Source organism: Canis lupus, chromosome 12 (genome assembly GCF_003254725.2).
Source record: "Canis lupus dingo isolate Sandy chromosome 12, ASM325472v2, whole genome shotgun sequence".
NCBI classification, from domain to species: domain Eukaryota; kingdom Metazoa; phylum Chordata; class Mammalia; order Carnivora; family Canidae; genus Canis; species Canis lupus.
Window position 1 is genome coordinate 59104355 of NC_064254.1, and position 16215 is coordinate 59120569.

General features: G+C 35.4%; 1 protein-coding gene across 8 annotated transcripts in view; it reads right to left on the reverse strand.

Moving 5' to 3' along the window:
- Positions 1-16215, reverse strand: part of ASCC3 (activating signal cointegrator 1 complex subunit 3) — a 335684-nt gene that overhangs the window by 294005 nt on the left and 25464 nt on the right. For 7 of the 8 annotated variants that reach the window (XM_025444816.3, XM_025444818.3, XM_025444817.3 and 4 more), the window contains exon 4: positions 5312-5871. In XM_025444816.3, coding sequence (XP_025300601.1) covers positions 5312-5871 — 560 coding nt within the window. Of the gene's footprint in view, positions 1-5311; positions 5872-9208; positions 9346-16215 lie in introns of those variants that run through there. The other variant, XM_035698060.2, reaches the window with a different exon arrangement.

Consider the following 16215-nt stretch of genomic DNA (forward strand, 5'->3'; position numbering starts at 1 on the left):
GTTGGGCACATCAGTAGCAGGAAGGTGTCTGTACCAATCAGGGTGGGTCCCAACTGGGGGGGAGGGGGGCGTGAAATGTTCAAGTCTTACTTGCTTCTGATGGCTAAAATGCTCTAACATTAGTATTTTCTTTAAAGTAAATCAACCCCAAGGGCATAAAGAACCTTAAAGAATCTCAAGCCCAATCAAATTCTAAGGTTTAATCAGTGTAGCCTTAACTGGAAGATTACTAGGAGTGAGAAGTTAAAAGAAAAAAAGCCCCTAGAGGGACAAGGTGGGGCAGGTAAAGATGATGGTATTGAGAAACCCAAGAAGTAGGCTGTTGTATTAGTTCAACAGCCACTAAAACATATGAGTATTCCAAATGTAACGAATTCTCTGCAGAAATACTAAAACTTATCTTTAACAAGATTTCATCCTTTCTCTTATTTCAGCCAATTCCATATTTGGAACTCTCCAAAAGGGCAAAACATTGTTTCTAATGAAACTGTGAATTAGAGTAAATGCCAAAGATTCCTCAATATATTTAAAATGTTTTATCTTTCAAAGCACCATATACCACAAAATGTACAGATCTACTTCTTGGCAAAGAAAGTACACCACAGTGGAGTCAGAATGTCTGAATTTAAATCCTGGATTCAGTACTTACTCTGTGACCTTGGGGAAATTTCCCAACATATCTATAAAATAGCTACCCCCTATTAAGCAATAATTCATAAGGTCAACAGAATATTTCCTTAAATAAGTACCAGCAAAGCAGAGGTAACAAAAAATGAGAAAAACGCTTTTAAAGACTCTGACGTTTGAAAAGGATTTCAACTATAATGGTACACATGAAATTTTATTAGACCTTCTTATATTTGCTTTCATATGATTTTTTTCTTTTTAATAATTTATGGGAGGGAAGGTAAAGCACCTCAAAGTGTAACCTTTTCAGTGCTTAGAAGTTTCTAACAAGGTTTAATCCAGCCCTGGATTAAATGGTGTAACGTATATACAGCACTTTACACAATGCTTATGTCAAGCAGTAGTCACTCAAATGTTGCCATTACTGTTAGTACTATTGTCATAAGGTTATTTCTCTTGGGACGCCTGGGTGGCTCAGGCTCAGTGGTTTACCATCTGCCTTTGGCTCAGGATGTGATCCTGGGGTCCTGAGAAGAGTCTCGCATAGGGCTCCCCGCAGGGAGCCTGCTTCTCTCTCTGCCTGTGTCTCTGCCTCTCTCTGGGTGTCTCTCATGAATGAATAAATAAATAAAATTAAAATATATATATATTTCTCTTCACACATTTCAGGATAGAACTTCTCTCTTGTACCACCTTGGGGGTAAATGTCATCATATGTACACACTTTTTATTCTCATGCTTCCAATACTAGTTCAACAATAACATAAAAGTCTTTGGGGTAAAAAAAAAAAAAAAAGAAAAGAAAAGAAAACACTTTAAAAAGTCAGTCTTTAAGAACACGTTTTCATCGGTCATAAGGTCAGTAAACTAAATTCAGGGGCAGTCCAGGTGGCTCAGCAGTTTAATGCCTGCCTCAAGCTCAGGGTGTAATCCTGGAGACCCAGGATCGAGTCCCCGTCAGGCTACCTGCACGGAGCCTGCTTCTCTCTCTGCCTGTGTCTCTGCCTCCCCCACTCTCTCTGTCTCTCATGAATAAATAAAATTTAAAATAAATAAATAAATAAATTAATTAATTAATTCAGAATTGGGAAATCCTATGATGAGAAAGAAAAGTGCCTTCCGCATAGACATAGCTTTTTACATATTCCTTTTATGTTATATTTAACAATACATCCCTATGGTTCTGCTCAATTTCTGGAGCACGAGCACACAGTATGGTTATTTAAATATTACTATTCCCCAGAGTCAACTAATACCTCAATAAGAAATGGAAATTAACTATGCTATCATGTATACTGATAATGCTTTTAATTACACCCTTTCCAGGCTTAAAAGCGAGGAATTTAAAAGACAATAGCCAACACGGAAGGCACAGAACACCTTACAGTGAAAATAACAATGGTCAAGAGTGACCATAATGAAACAATATTTTTCTATGGAAGCATTACTTCAAAAATAGAAGGAAAATTTGCTAAAATAAACTACAATTGCACAGACGGGAATCAAATATATAAAGTATGAAAAACATATACTGTAAAAATTTTTAAAGACTATCACAATAATTGTTTATTTTCATTTCACAGTTAAAAAAAGACCAAAACACCAATGAATCATTTAAAACTCCACTACTCAAAACACTGGTAGGTAGAATGTGAAATATTAGCTTACATGTTAAACTGTCCATTAAACACTGGTTGAAACATCACGGAACCAGATCATACTAGGTGTATCTCTAGGTTTTAGAGTGGCTCACAGTATATCTTAACAAAGTGTATGAAGTCTTATTGTATCTGCTCCTTACCTATGCCCACCTTGTCTCTCAATCATACTGTACAGATTACAGCCCTTTAAACATACCGTGTTCTTGCTCACATTTAAAATTTGTTCCCTACCTTTCTGGTCCACTTGAAGAAGTTAAATCTAGTCAAATTTTAAAACTAGGCTGAAGATTAACCTCTATGAATACTTTACCATACCAACCCCTCCATACAAATCTATGACTGGTTCTTTTATGCTCCCATTTTCTTTCTTTTTCTTTCTTTTTTTTTTTTTTTTGAAAGATTTTATTTATTTATTCATGAGAGACACACAGAGAGAGAGGCTGAGACATAGGCAGGGATAGAAACAGGTTCCTCACAGGGAGCCTGATGTGGGACTGGATTCCCGAACTGGGATCATGCCCTGAGCCAAAGGCAGACGCTCAACTGCTAAGCCACTCAGGCACCCTTGCCATTTTCTTTCTATGTAAGTTCTTTCTTTCTATATAAGTTGACCCGTGAACAATATGGGTTTGAACTGTGTGGGTCCATTTATATATGGGTTTTTTCCTCAATAAACACAGTACATGACTGTATATGTATTTTCTTCCTTATGACTTTCTTGGTAACATTTTCTTTTCTCTAACTTACCTTAAGAATACAGTACGTATAAAATATGTGTTAATGTTAATCGACTAATGTTTTAGTACATATAATACATATAAAATATGTGTTAATCGGCTATGTTATCAGTAGGGCTTCCATCAACAGTAGGCTATTAGTAGTTAAGATTAGGAGGAGTCAAAAGTTACAGGTTGACTTCTGCCTGTCAACGCGCCTAACACCTGTACTGTTTAAGGATCAACTGTAGTATCATAATACCTATAGTATTTGAGTACATTTATGTTATGTCTCCTCTTATTAAACAACGAATTCTTTGAGAGTAAGGTTGCTATCTTATTCATCCTTCTATGTTCAATAACTAGCACTGTACCTCGTACATAGTAAGGCAATAAATCTATGATGAATCTATGATGGATGCGTGAATTAAGTTTGACCTTGTAAGGAGGCAGATTATGGGAAAAAAATCTTAAGAACTAAAAAACATTCTCCCTCCAACATTCAGATTCAGTTACTACTCAAAAATTGTGCAAGGAAATAAGAAATATGAACTTTACTGCAGATATTCAGAAGTGAAAAGAATAGTTTTATGACTAACTCAGGAAACAAAATTTCCATTAGTTATATAAGTTTCAGTTTACTATAATCATAATAAAATTGCAATGTATTCAATTATGATCATCAAGTATCAGTAGAATTTTCTTTATAAATCAAGATTTTTAAAACAATACTATTATTTTCAGAATGTTGGAGCAAAACCATCTACGAATGTGGACCATATCTTGATATAAATTAAATTGCAAAAAAGTCAGGATAATTAGACTGATCACAGAATTAACAATACAATAACTTACTCCCAAACTAGAGTTAATCAGCATAATATCATTACCATGGGGTCAGTCCTCCAATATCTGTTTAGCTAATTCTCTAAATTAATTTTTCTTTGAAAAAAACTAGTACTCTTTTCCTGTATTCCTGATACTCCATGTGATTTAAAATAATAATAAAAACAAATAATAATCACAGCTTCCATGTCATGAGTATTTACTAAATGCTACTTATCATTTCTCATACAGATATGTCATTTAAGGCCTATAATAATTCTATTATCTTTTAATTCACACCCTATGAGACAGCCCAACAAGAAAACAACCTCTGGAAATTCAATTACCTAAAATCTTACTACCAATAAGTTAAAGAAAAAACGGTCTAATTTCAAAGCCTCTGCCTATTCTACAACAGTATGTTACTTCTCTTAATTCTTCTCTTAGTTCTTCACTACAATTCTTTGTTAGATGTTACTCATCTAATATATCCAGTATAAAAATAATAATATAATAATAATATATCCAGTATAAAAACTGGGTTGACATCATATTAAATTTATAACAAGAAAGGAATATAATGCCAGTATTGAGAGAAAAACTAAACACTTTAAGATAAACTTGTGTAACTGTAAGAGTAATTCATCATTTTGAATAACAACTAAGTCGTGGCATAGAAAGGAATTAAAATTATGTTTTCCTTTGTGTGTTAAAAAAATTTATATAGTTCTTTACTAAATTATATAAAGTACTCCAATTATTTCTAAATCAGTCTGTTTTTCAGTTTATTCTTTCAAACATAGAAACTAGTGAAAAATATTTTTCTAAATCAGTAAGTCATTTAATATATAGATAAAATTTTTAATACCTTGAAACTTCTTATATTTTTATCAACGAACTCTTAAAAATATAAAACACTATACAAACATTAACAATTATTAGTACAGTAATCATATGACTCATCATTCAAACCTATACACCCTTTGAAGAAAGGGCCCTACAGATTTAAGTAGGACTGTTTCAATAACCAGGACATGTGGACACCGTAACTACCACTCTCTAAGTCTTCTGCTATTCATTAACACTCACAGTCCTCTTATAACTGCTTAGTGGAAAGATATACATGCATACTATCTAAACCATTTCGCTACCTATTTTACAGCAGCACAATACTAAACTATCTGTACTAAATATCCATGTTTTAAAACGCTATTAAGATAATTCACATTAGGGCAGCCCAGGTGGCTCAGCGGTTTAGCACCGCCTTTAGCCTAGGGTGTGATCCTGGAGACCTGGGATCGAGTCCCATGTAGGGCTCCCTGCATGGAGCCTGATTCTCCCTCTGCCTGTGTCTCTACCAATCTCTCTCTCTCTCTCTATATATATATATATACATATATATATATTTCTCATAAACAAATAAAATCTTTAAAAAAAAAGATAATTCACATTAATATAAGACTTCAATAACTTCCACAATACCTCATTCTGAAGTTCATCACCACTTTTAACGGAAGCAAGCATATCATATAAAGTACAGCAAAGATCTTCTATTCTTGTTGCTTCAGCCATTTCATTTAAAGTTGCATTTAAGTACTTCTCAACTTCACACCACAGAAAGGAGTCGTTTGTTTTTTCCACAGGCTTGAGCTCTGGGGTGGAATGCTCCTGAAAATGTTCATTCAGAAACTTCTTATAATCAAGGCTTATAGTTTTCTGGGATTCACCATTTATCGGCAGTTCGTCAAAGTGGTCCAAATCATGCATGTCAAATGAAAATGCTAAATTTTTACCAAATAAAACTCTATCACCATATTCCTCTTCTGTCTTCAGGATAAGAGCAGTAAGATTGTCTTGATGAAAACGGGAAGTAATTCGATTAGTAGCATTACAAGCTGCAGTGGCAGATGATGATGGAAAGGGACCAAACATCTGTTTGATAGCCTTTGTCTCTTTGTGACCAACACAGTCCTTCAAGTGAAATGTCTTGAAGAGAAATGCAGCCGCACTTTCAATCGCTTCTTTCCCATTATCTATTCCAACTATTCAAAGATGAAAGAAACAATATTAGTTCAAGTGAATCACAGTTCAAGTTACCCTCTTCAAAAAAACTATTACAAATCTTCTTCCGGGTAATTAGAGCAGGGAAAAATATATTGATAAGAATAATCAATTTAAAAACTGAAAAATCCCTTTAAGTCCATTTCCAATTTCCCAAAGACCTATATTAGGTCAATAAACCATTATCAGTAATCATTCTCTATCTAGAAAGGAGAAACTACCTATTGACAATTCTTTTACCTCTTTCTAAAAAAAGTTTGTGTTAGCTAAAACTTATCTCAAAGTGATTTTTATTTATTTCTTTAAAGATCTTATTTATTTATTCATGAGAGACACAAAGATAGAGAAAGAGAGAGGCAGAGACACAGGCAAAGAGAGAAGCAGGCTCCATTCAGGGAGCCCAATGTGGGACTCGATCCCGGGACACCAGGACCACGTCCTGGGCCTAAGGCAGGCACTACACCGCTGAACCATCCAGGGATCGGATCCTCAAAGTGTTTTTTAAAAACTAATTTGATGGGCTAGTTAAATAAGCCAAAATAAGGTATAAGATATGTCTGAATTACTGACTTTTGGAGCTAGAAGAAAACCTCAGGAGAGCTACAACTTCCTTTCCAATTTGTACTGTAAATCTGAGATGGCAAGAAATAGATTTCTGTAGTTTTCACTCAAAAACATTTAATATCAGCAAGGATGGACATAAATAGAATCTTTTCAAATGAACTTAGCCATATTATAAAACATTTAAAAGAATCTGCCTTTTGTGGGATGTCTGGGTGGGTGGCTCAGGGGTTGAGTGTTTGCTTTTGGCTTAGGTCGTGATCCCGGGATCCTGAGATTGAGTTCCACATTGGGCTCCCTGTAGGGAGCCTGCTTCTCCCTCTGCCAATGTCTCTGCCTCTCTTTCTGTGTCTGTCATGAATAAATAAATAAATCTTAAAAAAAAAAAGGAATCTTTTAAAGGCCAGAAATAAATTCTTTACCAAAGTAAGAGGAAGTAAAGGAGCAGCCACTAATTTAAAGCATTAATTTCTCATTACTGAATTTTCTCAAATAAAAATAAAGGAAAGAACCTGTATTTGTGGAGGATCCCTGGGTGGCTCAATGGTTTGATGACTGCCTTTGGCCCAGGGCGTGACCCTGGAGACCCGAGACCAAGTCCCACATCAGGATCCCTGCGTGGAGCCTGTTTCTCCCTCTGCCTGTGTTTCTGCCTCTCTACCTCTCTCTGTCTCTCATGAATAAATAAATAAAATCTTTAAAACAAACAAACAAAAAAGAACCTGTATTTGTGTCATAAAATTCAAAGAATAGTCTTAGAGCAGAAAAAAAGAATTTTAATCTGCAGAAGGTCCCCAAGTCATTGTGATTGACCTTGTGGAATAAAGTTGGTAATATAATTAATACTAGTGTCTTTCTGAAACCATGACTGCAATTATATCATTGATCACAAATCTTGAGCAGCTTAGTACAGCTTGATATTCAATCCAAACTCTTATTCTTTGTTTCCAAGTCACCCTAGAAGCTGACTCCATCCTTTTATTCCAGCCTTTTTGGCCATTATCCATTTCCAGTCCAGCCAACATGAATTTCCTAACATCTGTCCTATGCTATGCTTATTTCCATATTTTTATATAACCTTCCCCAAAACCTTTGGTTGTTCAAATTTTACCCATGATTCAGAATCCAGCTTAAGTGCCTCTTTCAGGGTGAGTATAATATTGTATACAATGTGGTACTCTCTCAGTTTTTAACCCAAAATAGGTGTCTCAATAGAAATATGTTGAATTAACCTAAACCCAGGCCTCAATGACACCAGACTAGTGTTTTTACACCATACCACACTGCCTCAGTAATTTTTTATGGATATTTACACATATGTATAGAAGACCAACAATTCATGAGTGAAGACAATTTTAAAGTAGCTATCACTTCTAATTTCCTCAGGTATAAAGTCTACTTGGGTGATTATAAAGGATTTACAAAGCAGTATGGGACATATAATTGTTCTTTTATTATTTAGAAAAATACATGACAAAAAAGTTCTATAAATTAAGTGATGCTTTAAAATAATTAATTGAATAACATTTATGTACATTTTACTTAGTCCTTAAAGAACCTGGGTTTTGAACAATTTAGGAATTGTGATAATTCTGCAAGTAATTCAACAGAGTTGGGACTACTGAGGTCTAAGCAAAGATGGAACTTACATTTTTCAAACTCACTTTATATCTGACACTGTAAACATATTCTTTTGTAAAGATATTTTACACTTAGGGATTTTTCTTACACAACTTATAAGAACTTTTACATTAATTCATCTCAAATCTTCCTAACAAAATTATCTTCTTCTTACAGATCCTAAAATGGAGACTCAGAGATAAATAACTTGGGATAGATCAAATAACTAGTTATCAAATTAGTTGTTTGATATCTAACAAACTATGTTATCAAAGATGCAGGGCAGATTTCTTTTTTTCTTTTTTTTTTAAGATTTTATTTACTTATCCATGAGAGACTCAGAAAGAGAGGCAGAGACAAAGGCAGAGGGAGAAGCAGGCTCCATGCAGGGGGCCTGATGCGGGAGTCGATCTCGATCCCGGGACCCGGGGTCACGCCCTGGGCCGAAGGCAGCGCTAAACCCCTGAGCCACCCGCACTCCCGGAGGTTTCTAACTCCTAAACAAAGTGCTTCTACTACACCATACTGATTCCCTATAAATTCCCAGAAAGTAGATTTACCCCTAATTCTCATGTACTAAATAAATAAATCGCTTTGGAAAATAAAGTAAAAATTGGGACGCCTGAGTGGCTCAGCGGTTTAGCGCCTGCCTTTGGCCCAGGGCGTGACCCCGGGTGGCGGGATCGAGTCCCACGTCGGGGTCCCTGCATGGAGCCTGCTTCTCCCTCTGCCTGTGTCTCTGCCTCTCTTTCTTAATTTCTTACCAAAAGTGGAATTAACTTAAATACCATTATTTCATGGTAAAGTCTGTTACAGCCATATACTGCATTCACTAAATCAGTGCAGTGGAGCCATCATACATCCTGCCAGAAAATGATCTCCATAGTGTAAGTGGGAGAAAAAGTCACGAGTAACAGGTCTGAAGAAAAGTAACTGTAGACTCCTTGGAAACATCTACAGAGATCAAAAACATTTTTTTTTCAGAGTTTCAAATTTTTAAATGACTACTGACATACCTATTTGGGAAAAAAAAAAAAAGATCTCCAAATGGCTTAAAAATGTTTACGTTAGATAACGGTGCTTCATAAACGCGCACACCCCCTTCCTGACTATGACCCCTCCTGCTGCACAACCTACTCCAGCGCATCTCTGACAGGCCACGTGTTCACACCGCAAACTGGTTTCTTAAAGGGGAATCGGCACCGCACCAGCCGGGAAGTCTGGGCGGTCGTTTCCCACAATAGTGGCAACCCCCGCTTGTGGCCATGTTGGGCTTCCCCACCGGGGGACCACAGCCTTCCGGAAACGACGAGGTTCGCTGGGGCGCGAAGACGCGCCGCGCCGCCTCCCGGCCGCCGCACACGCGTGACCCCCGCCCCAGCGTGCTGCGTCCGCGCGTGATGACGTAGTCAGCACACGACGCGGGATGTTGGCCGGCGCCCCGGGGGAGGAAGGCCGCTCCAGCCCTGAGCCGGCAGCCACGCTCCTCCGCTAGCGCCTGCGCACCCATGGAGCCGGCACAAGGATCTCTTGGTGACTCAACCGTAGGAAAGGTGTTTGTGCGGCACGGAGAAGACCTCTGAGGAGGGAATGCAATCGACGTCTGACCTGCCCGGGGTCCGGCGGGCCCCACGTCTGGACAGGAACGGCGGGGGGACGGAAACCTACGGGAGATCTGGGCGCTTCGCCATCGACCCGCTGAACCCGAGCCTGATACGTAAAGCGCCCCCGGGACGGGCGAGAGAGACCTCGGCAAAGGCGCCGTGCGCGCCGCCGCCGGAAACCTGTAATAAGCAGTCCTGTTCTCACACCGTACCCCAAGTTAGACTTGTGAGATTAACTGTGAGGATGCTGTTCACAAAGAACCTCTTTATTTTTACGTACGACGTAATACTGGTTTATATTTCATGTGCAATGTAAAACTGATAAACTTTTAAATGATTATTAGGCGAAAGCTCTTCGGTCACTTAACACCTGCTCCCAATTTTCAAGCCTTTTCTAGTTCACAGGACTGCCTATGCTCCTCTTTCTGGATGGATTTTTAAGAAGCTCACTAGTTTTGTCCTCAAGATAAAGTAGCAGTAAAGAATAAAATACACACTAAGCAATCAATTGTCAAAAACTTGAATGAAACTGAAGATCTCCAAACTTAGCAAAGCTGGTCTAGATACCTAACCACTTGCTTGGATATCAAATTTTCTCTCCATAAAACACTAAGCAAGTTAGACTGTGTAAGTCAGAAAACTGGCTCTTAAAAAAAAAAAAAAAAAAGAAAAGAAAACTGGCTCTTATCACCAAAACTAGCACTTCAACTGCAACACATTTAAAGAGATACTTAGAAGGTCACTGAGATATTCTGTGTTAAAATAATAAATACTTGCCCTGCCTACCTCACAGTTACATTGAAAGAAAATGAGATGTGAAATGTACAGTAAACTGTGGATCTGTAGATACAACTGGTTACTGATTAACGTTACAAAACACATTTTTAAAATCAGAGTTGAGGGAGGAGTATCATAAATCATTCTTAACACAAAATGTACTTCTGTATTTCCTTTGACAGCAAAATACTAAGAAATAAAGGGCTGTAAATTTTAGCTTTTAACAAATAGCCTACTCCTTAAGAGCTGGGGAATTCTTAAAAAAACAATGAGTAAAAAATTTTAATTGAAAATTGAATAAAAATATCCATCAACTGCTTGCATCCTTAACTGCTAATAATCAGTTTAAAAGTTGTCAACAAATGAGTTCCTTGACCACTTACATCTTCAATGTTTAGTAGAAAATATTCTATCTTTTATCCTTAGTTTTATACTGAAATGTTTAAAGCAAATTTACTTTTCCATGTTATGCAAAAACTGAAGAAAACTGAAGTGTTCATTTTACCAAACACCTTATCTACAACTGTAAATACCATAATATTATAACCCTGCATCAGTGCCAACTGAGGTTCATTCCATTTGTTAGAAGTATCACCAACACAGCCAAGCTGCTATAAACATATTACATTCACAGAGATTAGCTGATTTTTTAAATGATAAATTTTTTTACAAATATGTATAGTATTTGTGCCATAAACTTTCCTAACCCAGCATTATATATAAAAAAGTACAAAAATAAAGATTCCACTTAAACATACACTATTCCATTCCCCCCCCATTCATTTTTTTCCCTTCACATACTCCCCTCCAGTGCCTCTTGCTGTACTTTTTAACTAGTATCTAAAATTGTCTAGAATGAATCTTGCAAGTATTTTCCTCATGTTACAGAGAAATTCAGATATACTGAGATTAAATAACATACTAGGACTATAAGAGTTAGAATCATGTGTCTCCTTTTTATATTATACCATCTTTCAAATGATCAAATTATCAAACAAATTTATCAGGTAATAACGCATCTATCATACGACTTTTTGGGGAACGAACTAAACAGTTTATATCATCTAAACTTAAAATTACCGGGGCACCTAGGTGGCTTAGCAGTTGAGCGTAAGCCTTTGGCTCAGGTCGTGATCCCAGGGTCCTGGGATTGAGTCCCACACCCAGCTCTTTGTGGGAAGCCTGCCTCTCCCTCTGCCTATGTCTCTGCCTCTCTCTGTTTGTCTCATGAATAAATAAATAAAATCTTTGAAAAAAAAAAACAAAACTTAAAATTACCTAATACAATTTAGTATAATGAGCTTCATTTATTTCAGAGTATAACTGCATCAAAGCGCCTCCATCAAAACCTTACATTAAGTAGGCCTAGTATTCAAGAAATGTTCAATATAATAACTTAAAGGAGTTGCTTAAATTTTAAAATTATTCCTGCACTTACACAAATATTACAGCCCTCAGGGTGAGCAAATAATTAAAGGAAAACAAGCAGAGAAACCTACTTGGTAGAGAAAAAGAGAAGTACAAGAGATCAAAAATAGTCCAAAACACTTCCCTATGTTTTAAAGTCAGCTATTCAATTTTATGTATATTTACTAGAAAATGTGAATACTCATTTACAGTATAGACTTCAAGTCAGCATTCAGCCACTATATTGCCATTTCTAGTACTATAAAATCCTGCATCAAATCACAATTTGACTTCCCAAGCAACCAAACAGCTAACATAAAAATAATCAATTTTATATATATAAAAGTTTGCTACAGTAAAAACGTTATTTTGAGCATCACTAAGGAAACTGCACCTTTCTCCGAACAATTCACATACCTCACTGAGATTTAACTGGCATTTTAAACCTTTTTAATGTCCAAGGGAAAATATTAAAAAAAAAAATGAGGTATACACTTTAGTTCTGTATCCATTTATCAGATGCTTAGTATATGCTTGGCAATACATAAAGAAAATCAACTGCAACCTAAAAAATGCCTCTACTAAGGAATGAAGTGCAAATTACTTAGGAAGTTATAATCATTTGTAAATGAAGAATAATATAAAACTAAAACTTCATAAACTGAAGATTTGGTCCTATTTCCAACTTGCCGTTGCTACAATGTCCATTCGATTTACAGCTATTTTGCCATATCCTCAAGTAATGTGAACTGCCTGTTTATACAGCTGATACATCTGCAGAGTTGTCTATTATTTCATTAGGTTATTCAGCTCTTTTGTAATTTCTCTGGTGAAACAGACATAAATTTAACAACTTTGACCCTAACTATTTAAAACAATCTAAATCTGTCAAGATTAAGCAAGCACAACTTCTGCCCCTTTTGCAAAGTTCCTTCACATCACTGAGCACTTAGGTTTACCATGACAACCACAACTATTTCTTTACCAAAGGCTACTGGTATATCTAGATTATAAGGAAATTATTTACTGACAGCCATTTACCAGGTTTTCCTCTAGACACTCAAGTACTGCCTCACATGACAACTATATAAAATAAGAATTACCATCACTATTATAGATGAGGAAACAGGATTAGTGATATTAAGTAGCTACTCACTATTAAACAACAAAATTGAATCTATTGATTGATAACTTTAAATCATCCTAAACTATAGAATAGTTTTATGAAAACAAAAGAGAAAAAAGTATGGAATAAAAAATATAGTTGTGAATATTCCAAATATTAACTTAATGGATCCACCCATTTATCTAAAATTAGACAATAGTCAAGTAGAGTTTATTCAAATGAAAAGGTGGTTTGATTATCAGAAAACCTAGCAACATAATCTACTCTCAAAAAATGAAAGGAGAAACTACTAGTGCACAGCTATGATGGCCAAAAGTGGAGCAGGGAGTGAATAAAAGGCAACAAACATGAGGAAAAGGCCAAGCCATTAGAGTTTTGGGCCCTAACATTACCAAGTTACTGAACTCTATGGAGGAAGTTTGTGAGATGAGAAACAATTAAACCCACTTGGTCTCTGTTACCATAAGTAGGCTTTTTGGTATTTGAGCTGAATACATTCCTAATACATATTTATGAATGTATAAATATGTAATAAAAGTAAACATGAGAATAATAATACAAATTTATTTATTATACTTATGATATTGGTTACCAAAGGCTGAGCAGGGTCCATAAGGAGTTCTGACCATATCATTAAGATTTTATTTCTTAGGGGCGCCTGGGTGGCTCAGTCAGTTAAGCATCTGCCTTTAGCTCAGGTCATAATCCTAGGGTCCTGGAACTGAGCCAGGCGTTGGGCTCCCTGCTCAGTGGGGAGACTGCTTCTTCTTTTCCTTCTGCCCTTGTCCCTTGCTGGTGCACTTTCTCTCTCAATAAATGAATATAATCTTTAAAAAAGAGATTTTATTTCTTAAAAAATAAATACTGAAAGACAGCCAAGTGTTAGGATGAATTGTGAATACATAGGCATTTGTTATATTTTTATCAGTCTGAAATATTTTGAGAAAAAATGATATTATGAAAAGCATAATTATGTTTTATTGAAAACAAGAACATATACAGTATACATACAGCTCAAAGAATTATCACAAAATGCATGCACCTATTTAATTTGGATAACTACTTTATATAGAGAATATTATTAGCTCCCCAGAAACTCCCAAATCCACTCTCAGTCATTACCTGCTTCCTCAAAAGTAGCCACAATCCTGACTTCTGAATCAGGATCAGTCATACCTAGTTCTCAATTTCACATAAACAGAATCATCATCCTATCCGTTCTTTTGTTTGGCTCCTTTCATTCAACATTATAAGATTCCTTTACAATGTTACATATAGCTGTTGTTCATTATTACTATAAGGTATTCTATGTATCATACTTCACCCCACTATTTAACAGTGAATTGTGAATTGCATTGTTTCCACTTTAAGGATATTACAAATAATGCATTGATCTTTTGCTTACATTTGCAGATATTTTTACTGGATATTTATGTTCATATTACTAGATAGTATATACCAAGACTCAACATTTCATTTGACCAACCACAGCAGATACTGTCAAACAGTTATTCAAAGCAGTCACATCAATTTAAAAGTCAGTAGTGGATGAGAATTCTTATTTCACAATCTTGAGCCTGACCAACAATTGGTATGTCATTTTTTGTAATTTCAACCATTCTGATGTGCATGTAGCAGCATCTCTCTGGTTACTAATAAGGTTGGACCTTTTCATGTTTACTGGCCATTCAATTATCTTCTGCAAGGTGCTTGTTCAAGGTTCTTGTTCCTTTTTATATAGGATTACCTTTTCTTATTAATTTGTAGGAGCTCATATTTAATAGATACAAACTCTCTTTTGGGTCATATTTGTTGAAGCTATATTGTCCTATTCTGTGACTTGTCTTTTTACTCTCAAAGAATAAAAAATATCAGTTTTAATGTAGTTCAATTTACCACTCATTTCCAGTGCTTTCTGTTTACTATTCAATAAAATTTTCCGTATATGAAGGTCCTGAAGATATTCTTTATTATATTTTAGAGGATTTATTTTTTCATGTTTTATTTTATAAGCTGTTAAGAGTTATTTGTACATGTATAATTTTTTCATATACATATACAGTTGATCCAATACCACATACTGAAAAAACAGCCATGTTTCACTATTTGATATCCTTATTGGTAAAGAAAGAGCCCTAATATCTCTAGGTCAGTTTCTGCACTCTACTCCATCCAACTGGCCTATTTGTCTATCCTTAAACCAACATATCACTTCTAATTTACTGATCTTTGTAAGTCTTAATATCCAGTAGAGTCAGTGTTCCCTCTTTATTTTCCAAGGTTGACTTGGCTGCTCTTTGACTTTGAATTTCCATATAATTTTCAGATTATCTTGTCAATTTCTACACACAAATGCATACCCTCAAACACAAGCCTGCTGAGATTTTGATTAGGATTGCACTGAATCTGTACGTCAATTGGGTAAAAATGGTGTCTTATAATAATGAGTATTCCAATCCTTTGTCTATTATTGCATTTATTTAGGTCTTCTTTAGTTTCTCTAATATTTTAGTTTTCCAAGAGGAAATCTTGCTTATTTTTTAAAAAATTTGCTTCTAGATATTTGATGATTCTTAATGCTTTTGTAAAGAGTATTTTAAAAAATTTGCTGCTGGTAAGTAGAAATAAAATTGATTTTTATATTGACCTTGCTAAATTCATTTTCTGAAGATACAGCTATGTGAATAATGGCATTTCGATGAATCTTTATATTCTTTTTTGCCTTTTCAGCAAAGAAGGACCTTTAGAACAGTAAGAAAATGAAGTGGTGATGGGCATTCTTGTCTAATTTTCTATCTTAGGGGAAAAGCTTTTTCAACAAGCATCACTACATATGATGTTTAATCTAGGGTTTTATATTATTTATCAAATTAAGAAAATTCTCTTCTATTCCTATTTTGCTAAGAATTTTTATAATTGATTTTAGATATTCAAAAAATGTTATCTACTTAATCATGTGATTTTAAACTTTTATTACATGAATCACACTATTTTTCCCTACTAATCCAGTTACCTTTTGTACACTCATGTACATTTGTGTTCCTTCTCACACACACATTTCACATGTATTTTTTTATTGATCCTTTTGACAGTATATTGCAGTCTTCGTGATACTTCACTATAAACACTTCAGTATGCATCTTCCGAAATCTAAGATATACTTACATAGCCACTAAATCATTGACTCACCCCAGATCTAATATTACCTAATGATATCCAGAGTACAGACT